The sequence below is a fragment of the Pholcus phalangioides genome, unplaced genomic scaffold (genome assembly GCF_987345545.1).
Source record: "Pholcus phalangioides strain wild (caught in Gottingen) unplaced genomic scaffold, Ppha-v1.0 ptg000029l_1, whole genome shotgun sequence".
In the NCBI taxonomy this organism is placed as follows: domain Eukaryota; kingdom Metazoa; phylum Arthropoda; class Arachnida; order Araneae; family Pholcidae; genus Pholcus; species Pholcus phalangioides.
Window position 1 is genome coordinate 678,044 of NW_028301619.1, and position 14,182 is coordinate 692,225.

General features: G+C 33.6%; 1 protein-coding gene across 2 annotated transcripts in view; it reads right to left on the reverse strand.

Moving 5' to 3' along the window:
- The window catches only part of LOC149067549 (uncharacterized), a 224,640-nt gene that overhangs the window by 112,094 nt on the left and 98,364 nt on the right, over positions 1-14,182 (reverse strand). For both annotated transcript variants that reach the window (XM_089252465.1, XM_089252466.1), the window contains exon 7: positions 985-1,086. In XM_089252465.1, the coding sequence (XP_089108591.1) occupies positions 985-1,086 (102 nt within the window). The remainder of the gene's footprint in view (positions 1-984; positions 1,087-14,182) is intronic.

The following is a 14,182-nucleotide window of genomic DNA, read 5'->3' on the forward strand; positions in this document are numbered from 1 at the left end:
AGGGAAATGTGTCAAATCAGAAAAAATCTAAATTTCTGGAATTCTTGAAAGACCTACGTTGAAGCTAATCACATATTTTGGAAGAGCAGAAATAATTGGGGCACTGTAGCCCTGGTCAATAAGATACTTGCCGAATATACCAAAGGATGTTTAGGTGTCGCGAGTTAGATACCCGGTTCGTTCTTCTCAGAAACTTTCCCGACATGGCGACATGACCACAGAAAAAGATTGCTACCACAGGGAGTCCCACATTGAGGGGTTAGCGCATCAACCTTTCGATGAGTATAAAAAAAGGCTGCTGTTCGGAATTGGCAATAAATTGTAAGTCCAGGTCTAATTATCCCTCGTGTGCAGAAAATGACCATGGTGTGACAAAAATGATCAAATGAGCAGGAAAGAATCCTATAAGGTGACATAATTTTTATCAGATAATCTGGATTTAATGGCAAGCTACAAGGGCTGAGGGATTGGCAAAGTACAAAACAAAATCGATGCTAATATTTGCAACCACATTCTGTAAACACCTTTGTTACAATAGGTCACTACACTACAATTGGTCAAATTTGCCAAAAACTTGTCCATTTACCAGCTTTTGAAAGAGCTTACAATAAACCATATCTGTGTTCTGGTTCAGGAGAGATTTAGCCTTTTGTTTGCAATACATCATTAAATCATTGAAATCAGTGTTTGACAAACATTAGATTACAGATTTTGGCAACAATTCAATTTTGCATTTAGCCAATCTCTCAGTGCTTGCAGCTTGCTATCAAATCCAGATATCCTGATAGAGGTAGTGTCACCTTATCAAACTTTTGTCAAAATCTGCAACTGCCAATTCTGAATGTCAAAGTAGATATTTAACAAACACACACCAATTTCAGTGATGAATTGCAAACAAAAGGCTAAATTTCTCATGAACCAGAACACCAGTATGATTTATTTTAGGCTCTTTTGAAAGCTGGTATTATTAGTCACTACACGTACCTGGAGTACAAGTGCAGGCTCCAGTGACTGGATCACATAATGCCTCATTTTTACAAAAACAGTATTTTTCGCACATCTGACCATACTTTCCTTCAGGGCAAGCTGAAAATTACCAGATTTTTTGTTACATATAAGAATACAACACTTGTAATAATAAAAGCAATATTGAAAAAAAATTAAAAATTTTTTCACTTTAAAAGGGTCATAGACAATTCATTTTAAAAAGTACTAAAAATAAAGAATTACACTTTACCACAATTATAAAATGAGTACTAATATTCGTTAATGGTTGATTTCAGTTTCCTTTGAGCACACAGCAAGTACATACATTCCTATCCGAAGATGATGTCACTCTCTGCCATCCATACAAAGGTTTCAACATCTGGCTGATGCAAAGATGAAATCAGGGAAGAAAATTCAACTGCATTTGTGGGACTCACATCCCAAGGACCTGGGTTCGAACCCCACTGTCACCTCAGTGGTTGTCGGCTGAAGTTGGTCTTTTGTGGTTCCCAATTTTGATTCTCGAATGCAAGCTGATCTCCCAATTAAAAAGTCTCACCACAGAGAGCAACAGCCATACAATGCTACAAATGTTCAATCATTACACTTCACTCACAATTTGAAATATAAATGGCAGCACTAATTCACGCGCTACACTGTATATGCATTCAAACTTCTGGTGCAACTCAACTGGTAGTAAATTGCCTCTGGTGATAGACAAGAGTTGCACTTGGTATGAAAGAAGGATGCCTCTGTGGGAAATCAAACCCACCTTCTCTCACTTACTAGGGTGAGCACGCTAGAGCACTATGCAACAAAAACAACAAAATCTCTTCCCTTAGAGCTCATATGCACTGAATGGGACTGTACATGGACAGTTACAGCTAACTCAAGCTAAAGCTCACAATAGATATCAAAAAGACCATAACAGATAGTGGAGAGTGACATCATCTTTGTACAAGCTGCCATCTGGTGGCGGTGTCAGCAATTGGGAGCTTTTAGCCAGAGTTAGGTCTGACTGTACATGTGTACGGTCCCATTTAATGCACATGAGCTCAAGGCAAGAGGTTCATTGCTTTTGTAGTGTCATGGTCTAGCGCACTCTCCCGGCAAGTGAGAAATGAGTTTGACTCTTAATAGAGGCAGTTGAATTTTCGTTCTTGAATTCATTTTTGCATCAGCCAGCTGTTGAAACTTTCGAATACATTCTTGCATAATATTATTCTGCTAACCTTGTACTGGTATTTAATTTTTTTCTTGACTTCAAAAGGCACAAATTCGTTTTTTGTGATTGAAACAAAAAGGAATACGCATATTAAAACTTGACTGAAATAAAAATATTTTACTGCTAGAAAGAACAATTTTTAAAGATTATAATTGTTTTTGAATTTTATATCAAACTTCTTGTAGTCAAGTTTCAGTATACACACGAGCACTAATATTCTTATCAAATTAAATTATCTGATAGCAAAATAAGTCGCTAAAAGTGGAAATCCAACTTCCATGTTTTTTTCTTGGCATAGGTCATAGCTGCCATTGCATGTGGAATAGAGAGGAGCATCAAAGAAATGTTTCAACACTAATTGGTCAGTGACAGACCCAACACCATAACCAAATTTCATTTAAAGAACTGGTGAGAGGGAGAGGAGAACTATAGTAATAGATCACAATAGACTTAACATGTTATTCCATATAGGTATTTATATTATATTATTTATTATTATTTATTATTATTATTATATATTATAAATTATATTAACGGCGACTTGACCGCAGCAAAAATTGCTACCGCAGGGAGTCCCCCATCGAGGGGTTAGCGCACCAACCCCTCGACGAGTATAAAAAACAAGCCTGCCGTTCGGAATCGGCAATAAATTGTAGGTCCCGGTCTAATTAGCCCTCGTGTGCAGAAAATGACCGTGGTGTGACAAAAATGATCAAATGATCAAATATAGGTATTCCCTAACAGTAATTTTCACACATTTTGGGTGGGGGACTGGACCTGCAGGTCCCTCCTCTTGCTATGGCCATGGAAAGACCAGTATTTACACTTCAGTTGTGCGATATGAGGAGGAGGAGAAGGAAAGAGTTTTCTGTACACAATATGGATAGGCTATTATTCTAACACTTCTTAAGTGGGAAAATTTCAGCTGTAATGTTTTATCGTTTCTTCTGGACACAACACTGGCACGATATTGCAACCATCAGAAGACGATTTTTAAACACCTTTGTTCATTGTTCTTACTTTTTCTCTCTCTGATTAGCAGATAGGTTTCCTGGCAGGATAAAAGTTGAGACCAATGGTCGATGGGTCTTAACCTTCCGAAGCCTGCAGTCCAGTTAAATTCTTTTATTTTTTAGTGTAGGGCACAGTCATAAACAGGACTAATGCAAAAGAAATGGAGCAAAATGAAACCAATCACTCACGGCCAAGAATACTATATACAATGGGCCCCAAATATATTTGCCTGAATTTATGAGGAACAGGCCCTGGCCCAATCCAACCTGCTCAGGTCTATTCCAGGTTACATTCTGATGATTCTCAACCTTTGGAAACCCGCGGCATGGCAGATGAGAAACACTGATATAGGTTATATACACACACTATGCATATTAGTTATATGTCGTACACTGTATTTCACTGTATCCCATAAGTCTTGATTTGGCCTTTATCTCATCAACCATTTGTCGTAAATGTGTTCTTGGTTCTAATTTTAAAAATAGAGTGATTTCTAAATACATTTTGAGTACCAATTTGGACAGTGAAAATACAGCGTCATAATATAAAAAATCTAAATTTTTATAGTCACCCTATCCTCTAACTTTCAATTAAAGAGTCGTTGTCCTCTCTTTCTTGTGGACAAAAAAAAACCGATTTCCATGTTTTAAATGCAATATTCACTGAGATGATTGAATTTAAAAAAATCAGAGAAAAGTTTGGAAAGAAGTGTTGTCTGTTAGTTTATGCTGTTTTTCTCAGCTTTTCTGATTTTGAATTCAAAAATATCTGTTAATATTGCACTTAGAATAATGGAGTTTCTGGTTGGTCTCAGGAGAGACAGGACAACAACTTTCTAATTGGAATTCAAAAGACCAGGGATTGTATAAAAACTTATGTTTTTATTTTATGACACTGTATTTTCACTCTTGAAACTGGTAGAGTGATTTCTGAACACATTTTTGAGAGTACTTCCTAAATTAAAACCATACCTCTATGATGAATGGTTGATGAGGTAAAGGCCAAATTAAAACTCACAGGACACCCTGTATAAACATGTAAGTACATATATAAACCCAGAAGAAAAATGTTCTATCTTTATCTATTACATACTGTATGTATATCTCAATGAAACGATTTTGTACGTAACTTGAATTAAATGAAGTAAAGAAAAAAAGATTAATTTGAGCCAGGGTAGTCAGATTTGCTGCCCAGGTAGATAGCCCCAACCCCACAAGCTGGGGATTTTTTTACCCTTAGTAAACTTACGGAAACACTTCATATCAAACAGTATATGAGTGTCCAACTTCATTAATCAAATATAATTTTAATGCATGCAAGAAACATTTATATTCAGAGATAATAAAGACTGTAAACATATCCAGGATGAATGGTACATGTTCTGCCAAACGAAAAGGGTGATAGACGAGCACAAGCGGAACATGAAACACCCTAACAACCCTGTTATGGTGCACACGTAATCGATTATGGAAAAAAATATGTCATGTCTTAAAAAACCAAAATTTGTGTAGTTTCTGAAAGACCTACATGCAAACTAAGCCCATATTTATAAAGAGCAAACAAAAAAAATCGCACAAAGTGACACCAATTACATTGAAAATCTGAATTTAATGGCGAGCTACAAGCGCTGAAAGATTGGCAAAGTTTTAAAATTTTGGTGACAATTTGATTTTGATTTCCAATTCTGCAAGCACCCTTATGGCTATGATCAAATTTACCAAAAACTTGTTCACTGTACCAGTTTTCGAGAAGGCCTACAACAGGGATGTCATTTCAACTTTTTCCAGGGGGGGGGCATTGCCCCTCCCCTGCCTCCCCTAAATGACGGGCCTGGCCTACAATAAACTATATCAGTGTTCTGATATAGGAGAAATTTAGCCTTTTGTTTGTAATACATCACTGAAATCAGCATCTGTTGAAGATATTCAACAAAAAATTTGGAATTTTTGGATATAGATGATGAAAATTTGATTTCGCAGAAAAAATACTATACAAGTAAGGTGCCATTACCTTTATAAACAAGACATCGGAAGGCTTTCAACAGCTGGCTGCCACGAAAATATATTTCGGAAAGAGATTTCTACTGCCCTTCCAGGGAATCGAACCCACATCCCCTCTCTTGCTGGGATAGCATCCTAGCTTGCTATTAAATCCAGATACTTTGATAAAATTGGTATCCCTTTATAGGATTTTTTCTGCTCCTTCTAAATATATACTTAGTTTGTGTATAGGTCTCTCAGAAAAAAAATTGACAATTTCCAACTTGACACATTTTTTTTCATTATCGATTATCCACCATAACTCCAAAATGGTTCAAGATAGGACCGGGTTGATACAGTGTTTTCTGTTCCACTTGGGCTTGTCTGTCACTCCCTTTCATTTGGCAGATCATGTCGAATTCACTGTACACTTATGTAAGATAATTTTACAATGAAGTATACAGAGAAATTAATTTTTCCCATTTCACCCAAAAAAACCTTGGTTTTTCCCCTTTAAACCCAGGTTTTTTGTAACCCTGATTTGAACACAATTTCTTTCACCCCTTTTAAAAAATGTAACAAAAGATTACACGCTCAGCAACTTCCTGCAGCTGAAGAACGAGTTTCAAACCCCAGTCCTCTGCTTGTAATGTTCTACTATTCTTTTCCAAAAACTTCATAGCTTTTGAAAGATGATAAATATTTCTTGTTCTCTGTCAGATTCCTTATAAAAATACTGCATAAATCGGAACTTATATCACTTGCAACTTTACATTGCAAAATAAAGTATTTTAATTCAATCAAACTTCTAGTAATCACAGAAAAAATTTTATTTGAGGCTCTTTTTAAATACCAAAAAAAAAAAATTCAAAACATACAGCAAGCATTGCTTTAAAAATTATATTTTATACATTTTGTATTAGAAAATTTGGAAGGATAAGTATACTAAAATTCTAAGAATAACTGCTGTCTCCTGCTATTTGGTATGAATGATAAAGCAATCAAAAATACATTACAAACAATTAAAAAAAAAGTTATTCTACTTACCATGTTCTACTAAATGCATGAAAAAGTAAAATAAATATAAGTAAATTGTATATTTGACTAAAAATGTAACAAAAAAAAGTGACACTCCCAAAAACTTTTATTTCTTTCAACACTTTGACAACACCTTCATTCCATAGACAACTGTCTCCATATAAGCCAAAGATGTGAATAAAAACTGCATAAAGAGTATATTGGTCAGTTTGGTCCATTTTTCTTATGGTGGTGGTCAAAGGGTTGAAAAAAAAATAGCTTAGATAATTTTAATACAGTGAAAGTCTTATACAACAATACTCAAGGGACAGGGTAAGTGTATAGTTACACAGATTTACCCATATAGACAGAATATATTAACACTATGGGAAATTTGCAGAGATCGGAAAGTTATATCCTTAAAAAGGGTATTTTATTACACTGTATATATAAGTATGTTGCAATAAAAGTTATTATATAATCACTAATCCCAATAATAGAGAGTTTGATAAATTTATTTCGTAGGGGCCCAGTGGGAACCAGATCAAACTTAAATGCACTCTCACCAATTCATAACAGTATATATCATAAAATGCACTTAATATATGCAATTTACCAAAAATTATGTACAATTGTCATTATAAAACTTTCCTAATTTCATTTGGGAATTATGTAAAATCACCAGTAAAAGAAAGAAATTAAAAGAGAATTTGAAAATTACCAAACTCATCAAGGTGACTGGTGACTATGCAGAAGAACTGACAATTATGATACATATACAAGGCTACAACAGGCAAAGTGCCTAACGAGGTGGTGGCTGAGGAAAAGATGCCCATAACAAATAACTCTAAAATACAGCAAGCAACCCAATTAAAAATTTTATTATAAAAACTATATATACATGATAAATATAATACAATGCCTACATATATAAAAAATAATCATAGTTGTCTTTTCTAAGTATGGATAGCTTCCCGATTGACCCCAAAATGTTTATCATATTTCTTTTTAAACATTTCAATTGTGTTAGAATTTACTACCTCCGGGGGTAAGCTATTTCATTTATTAACAACACTATTAGCGAACCACAACCTAGAATTGTCCCTTATCAATTGATACTGGTGTCCCCTTGTCGGAGCAGTCAATATATGGTGTATTAATAATTCATGGTCCATCCTGTCGAAATTTTTGAGTACTTTGATCATATCCTTCCCTCTCCGACACCATGGGCAGAGATCCCCCCCCCAAGCATCAGATGTGTAACTCACTGATTTAATGTGTACATATGAATTGGTATCATCATCGTGCCCCCAGACTCTTTCAAGTCTATCTCCGTCTCTGCCAGATACTTGCATTCTTTCAATATGTAAACATATATAATTGACGGCATATTAATAATTCATTTGTGTGATCCATCCAATCCATACCGTTGAAAACTTTGAATACTTCATATCATATCCCAGCCGACACGTGCGTTCTTCCAACGTAAACATATTCAAGAAATCAAGTCTCTTCATAACTCAAGGCCTGCGTGCCAACAAAGACACACGTAATTCTTCTCTGCACCCCTTCAACCAAGTCTGTCTCTCTGTAGGTATGGTCTCCAAAACCTTACAGCATACTCTTTTTCAGGACAAACTAAGCCTCACAAAAGCGGAAGAATGACTTTAGAAAAACCATAAACTTTCAGAAACCATAAACCCACTCATCAACGAGTATTCCCAAATCTGTGACCCTAGTTTCATCCAGGATAGTAACACCATTCAACTCGTGAGAGAAATGAGAGCTGTTCAAACTATAATGAGTGACCATGCACTTGAAATGCCTTGATCTCACTCACTTTTACTTGAATGTGTACAGTAGAACCTCTTTACTTCAAAAGAAAAAAATTCCGGCATTTACTGTATAAAATAAATACATTTTTATATCACTCTGTCTAAAATATTTTTTAAATATCTTTCTATCTCAAAGGCCTAATTGGGGTGATGCAATAAATAGAGATGCAAAAATTCTTGCTAATTTGCAGAAATATGGTTCTCTTCCTGAGGTGAAAGAAACTGGATATGAAGGAAGGGAAGATTGACATTGTATATAGCAATAGGAATGGAACCAAAGAAGTGAAAAATTGTGATGCCAACTGGAATCTGAAAAAAAAAAATCAGAGCCATCTGCCACTTGCAAGCATGATTAAATGCTAGATTTAAGATTGAAATTATGAAGATCGGCAAAAAAAAATTATAACCATTCACAGTAAAATATAGCAGTGTGCTTGATTAAGCAAGCTCAAAGGTCCAACTAATAGCAAACAATCTCACTTCCAAGACACTCTATTTTGTTGTTGGTAAGAAAAATACATTTTTTTTCAATCAAGTTCTTTCCCAAGTCTTCTTTCTATACAAATGTCTATCTAGGGGTGCTTGTCCTTATATCTTCCATAACCATAAGAGGAGATAGACCTGAAGGTATTGCAGGCACATAAGGATGCCAATATATATACAGGGTGGTAAGTAGGGTTGGTAAAAAAAGTTTAAAAAAAAAAAAACAACAAAAAGGGTTTTTTTGGGTTAAACCGTTTTTTTTGTTTTAAATAGTATTAACATTAAAAACAATAAAATTTCTGAAAAATCATTCAAACTTTTAATAATTAATTAAAATAAAATGTTTACTAATGTAATTAACACTATTCCCATATTAATTAATCAATAAATATTTCTTACATTTTAACAAAAACCAACTTTTGCAATTTAATTATTTTTTGCTTAACTCAATGGATTACTTTGTGCTTGAAAAAATTATTTTAATGTTATTATTAATCATATAATATAAAGATGTTTTCCTCAGTTACTTTCAGTATGCTTAATTAGGAAGCTATTTTGCAAAAACTATAATAAAAATTAGGTGAATATAATGTATTTAATGAAGCATAAATAATGCAGATTAATTAGAAATGATTTACGATATACAGGGTGATTATAACTAAGGTTCTGATTTCAAAACACTGTAAAAAAAGAATGATTGTCAGAATGACTTGAAAATTGACATGAATATTCCTGAAGAAATGGAATTTTATTTGGTAAAGGGGAAAAAATACTTAAAAATGTAAAATTAATGACATCATCCAACATGTGGAAAATTTGCTCACAGAATGGAAACGATGGCCAGTCATGGCAGAATGATAACTTAATTATAGCATTGCATGATTTCATAGTTCATGGAAACATCACAAAAAACAAAGTGATTAAACAAATAACTACAACTCTTACTTAAGAAATGTTAAAATATGTTGTCCACCGCGTGTTCTGGCTATGAGGTTGAAAGCACAAAAATTCTTGTTCAACAACAGATCAGAGTATGCCATGGTCATGATGTGGATGTGCTTGCAATTCAGCTTTATTAAATCAAACGCGCCCCCACGTTAATATTCCTGAGGAACTTCTAACATATAGGGAATGTGCTGGAGATTGCAATTCATCAAAGTTTGCAATCTGACCAGTGTTTATAACATTTTGAGGTACCCCCCTCCCCCAACAAGAAGTTGCAAGGGTTAAGGTGCATCCTGTCAAAATGGGTCTTCAGCACCTGCTTTGCTGGTATTGCAATGTGCATCTTGATAGAAGTAATATTCACACACTGATGCTGTAGAAGTGCCGAAATGATGTGGTTGCACAAAATAGATTATACTGCTGGCCAAGTACAGCATCATCTACTTGCACATTTTGCACTACTTGCATTTTTTTTCCTTTTGCGAAAGAAACTTCCATTGCTTCAGGAATATTCATGCAAATTTTCAAGTCATTCTGACCAGTACTTATTGTATAGTTTTGGAATCAAAACTTTAATTATAATCACCCTGTATATAGCTGATTATATTTTTCATAAATCTGTTACTACTATACAGTACAGTAGAACCTTCATTAATCCAGCTTAACAGTGAAAGTATTAAAAAAAAACAACTATTGAATATTAAGACTAGGAGATATACAGTAGGAGATGTGCTACTTCTTATAGGAAAGAAAATGAAAATGTCTGTGAGGTAATGTAACTACTAGTACACTAGTCTTTGTCCTTTAGGGACAGCTGGTGTCTTTATTGGATTATAGAACCACATGGCCTAGCATGATGGTGTCACTACTGTTGCTACTTTTTTGTGAAGGGGAAAAAAAAACCTGTGAGATAATACACCACTACATTTAGATGTATGCTGCAATCCTTATTCATGAATTTGTTAAATATAGAGCATCAGAATGTAGCCAAAGGTGAGAAAATGTTGTAAGAATGTGAAATTTTGGCTTTTGTATATAACTTTAAATAACTGAAATACTTCACATGAAAAATATATATATTCTGGACACGTTTATGAGACTTTTTGAAAAAAACCACTCATAAAATCTTATGTCATTCACAGATATACCATCAGAATGTACATCAAGGATATAAAATGTGGTGAAAATGAAAAATTTTGGCTAATAATGAACCAATATGATGTTTTTCAAGGAAAAAAAATGATATTTAGGCCACTTTTATTTGATTTTTGTAAAAAAACTACTTGGTTTAACGTGGTTTAAATCAAACAACCCTGGTGGTAAGTATAGAACATCCAATAACTACACACGTCATTCCTTGTAAAAAACTAATATAAAAGAACAGTGTTTTCCATTTTCGGATTAGACAAATATTAAGTGAGTTATAAGCTTTTGAAATTTTGTGGTGTGTCATTTTTCTAACGGTCAGTTATGTGCCAAACTCTCCGAATGAAAGTACATTTCTCCGCCAACAGTGGGTTGTCACTTCTTCAAAATTAACCGAAATATTCAATCCCATTAGAAGCCAAGTTCACACTTCCTCCTTCACAACTGGCACTTTTTCTCTTCATGTAGTGCGATACTATAACCTTGCTATTATGTACATCTTACATGTTAGCTTTGTCATTTATGTTGGCAAATTTATCACCAGATTTGTACCATATTAGTCAAATGAGATCTGTTCGAAATTTTTTTCAGCCAAATCAATACTTTTTTACCAAAATGTGGCAATTTGTTTATCTTCACTATCAAATAAAAATTTTTGAGGGAAGGTGCATACAGTGCGTACATGTTTACTCTGCGTGATTGTTATTTTATGTTGTTGTTTTAATCAAACTACACGTTGATCAATAAAACGACAATATTTCTTTGAACTTTCATCGAAACTGTCACATGCAAAAGGCTTCAATGAAGGATGTAAAAATGGTAGCTTGACAAAGGTGTGATTGGTGGAAACCGTAAAATAACAGCAACAATTCAATAGGAAACCTTTAATGAAACTTATGTTATGAATTGACCTATTCTAAATAATTTTTGGTTTCAGATTTTTTTCTATTGATTACACTACTTAATACTGATTTTTTTCTAAAAACAATTTCTGATTTTAATGTGCTTTTGGGACACTGATTCTGAATCTGACATAGTTTTATCAGATCGGTTCTAGTTTTTGGGATGAAGTAAAAGTTGAATTTCAATGGTAATACCATACGCCAGGTACGGATCTATGGGGGGGGGGAGGGGTGTGATTGGTGTGATCACCTCCCCCAAGCAAAACGCATAATTCATGAAATTTTTGGAAATTTTATGATAATATTGCATTCAATCAATCCATTAAAAATTACCTGAATAAACGTTTTTGATTAAATAACAAATTCAAGAAAACTTAGACTAAAAAATAGGAAAAACCAGTAAATTTTTTTCAAATAATTTGAGACACAGAAAAACAAAAAATTGACTGTTCTGGAAAAAAAAAAAGACAAACAAAATGAAGGATATATGGTCACCCTATTCACAGTGTATAACTCATTTTATATATTTATTATTATTTTGTAAATTCACCCCTCCCAACAACGAGATCTGGATCCGCTCATGCCACAAGCAGCATGCAAATTATATTGAAACTGTGCGAAATGTAAATCATTAATAAAGTTGATATCAATACATAAAGATCACTGATAATACATAAAGATCACTGTAATGATGTGTTGAATAAAATAGGAAAGTAAATAAAAAGTCGAAAAATTTCCACGCAAAAATTAGTGGCTGCAGACTATATTGAAGTATTGATAATCATGCATGCATTATCTGAAAAACTAGAGCCGATTCGGTACCCAACACCAGTTTTGAAACCAACAGCCCCAATATACTTAAAGCCATTAAAATTTCTTTTGGGAACATGAAAATGTTTTTTTTTTCTGGCTAAAAAATGTTTACTATCTTAATCTACTCACAAACGTTTAGTGTTATGGTAGTTATTAGAGCCAACATTATTCGAAAAAATAATTTTGGAGAATTGCTTCATCCCTCTCAAAACTTTTTAAGGGTAATTCAGCCTATAATGTTCTTGTATGCTGAATGCCATCAAATTAGAAATTATAAACAAAAAAAATAAAAATAAATTGATAATAAAATAGAGACACTACTTGCTGGAGAATAAAACAAAATGACAACACTTTTCTATAACCTCTGTAAGGCTGGCATAATGAGATTTAAAGAACATATTTTGATTGACTTGTTAAAAAAGTTTTTTCTCTTTCCTGAAAAGTGCAAAAGAAAAAACTGGTTTTTATATTTTTCATTTTCTGAATTTCTGTACAAGGTTAATACATTTTAAGCATTTTCAAAAGCGCCAAGTTATACATTGTGTGTGTGTGTTTTGTGACTTCGGCAGGATTTTAAAGTGACATCAATTTTTAAAGTGTTCTAACTTATTAATTATGTGTCAAAAGAAAAAAATGGAAAACACTTTTCCATATTAGTTTTCCACAGGGAATCGTGTGTAATTATTGGGCGGTCAATATTTACCACCCTGTATATATATTAGGTGAAGCACATATATCTTTGATGTTGACCCCCTGTATCGCCGCCTTTGCCCATGAACTTTGAATAACATTCAGGAAACCTTGCACGTATACCAAACAAAACATATTACTCTCCTGGCAGAACAATAAACATATCCACTCCTAACGCTTTAAAAAAAAATTAGAAAATGGTGACTGAGGTGAAAAAAACTCACCCTGAAAATTTCACCATCCAGTACAATAGATTAGGCTGTGTCAACACCTCATTCATAGATAAGATTCTAGCTAATGGGTTTTTTACATAAAAGAGGTGGGAAACTAGACTCGACCTGCACTAGAACAAATTTACTGCCCTGCTCCTAATGTTTAACCTTCTCTATCAGTAGTTTCTTCCATGCCCCACTGGTCTATTCCAGTGTTCTCTAGGGAAAAATACAAACCACTTTCGGAAACACTGCTTCAAGCGAATAGCTATAATGTTATGAATAATAACTCAATACAAAAAAAAAATGAATAAGGAATGTTTGGAAAAAGGCAACAGAAAAGAAAAATTGAATCAGAAGAGCTAAAAATAAACTTAAGGGAAATTATGACAGTTTAGTTTTATCGAACAAACTAGTTTTCGGTCTCGTCTGTTTTACGTTAGAGAAGTTTTACTATATACAGGGAAACTACTTTGTATACATCCTCATTTAGCAAGTTTATGGAAATTTTTCAGTCCAATTAATGTACAGTAAAACCTTCTCTAATGGCCATCTCTGAACAAGGGTAATCTCCAAACAACTGCCACATATTTTGTTCAAACAGAACATGTCCCATAGACTTAACATAACGGGTAACCTACGAATAACAGTTTCTGAACAACGGCTACTTTGGACATGGGAGTCGGGAAAAAATGTATTTGCTATGAGAAAAATATATTGCAGCCCGAGGCATCAGACCTACCTGATCCCCTCTAGTAGTGGCCCTGCTGTTAATCAATTATTATAATAATAGAGTATCAATATAACCATATATTATAAAATCAATTATAAAATTATTTTAATCAATTATAAAATTATTTTAATCAATTATAAAATTATTTTAATCAATTATAAAATTATTTTAATCAATTATAAAATTATTTTAATCAATTAT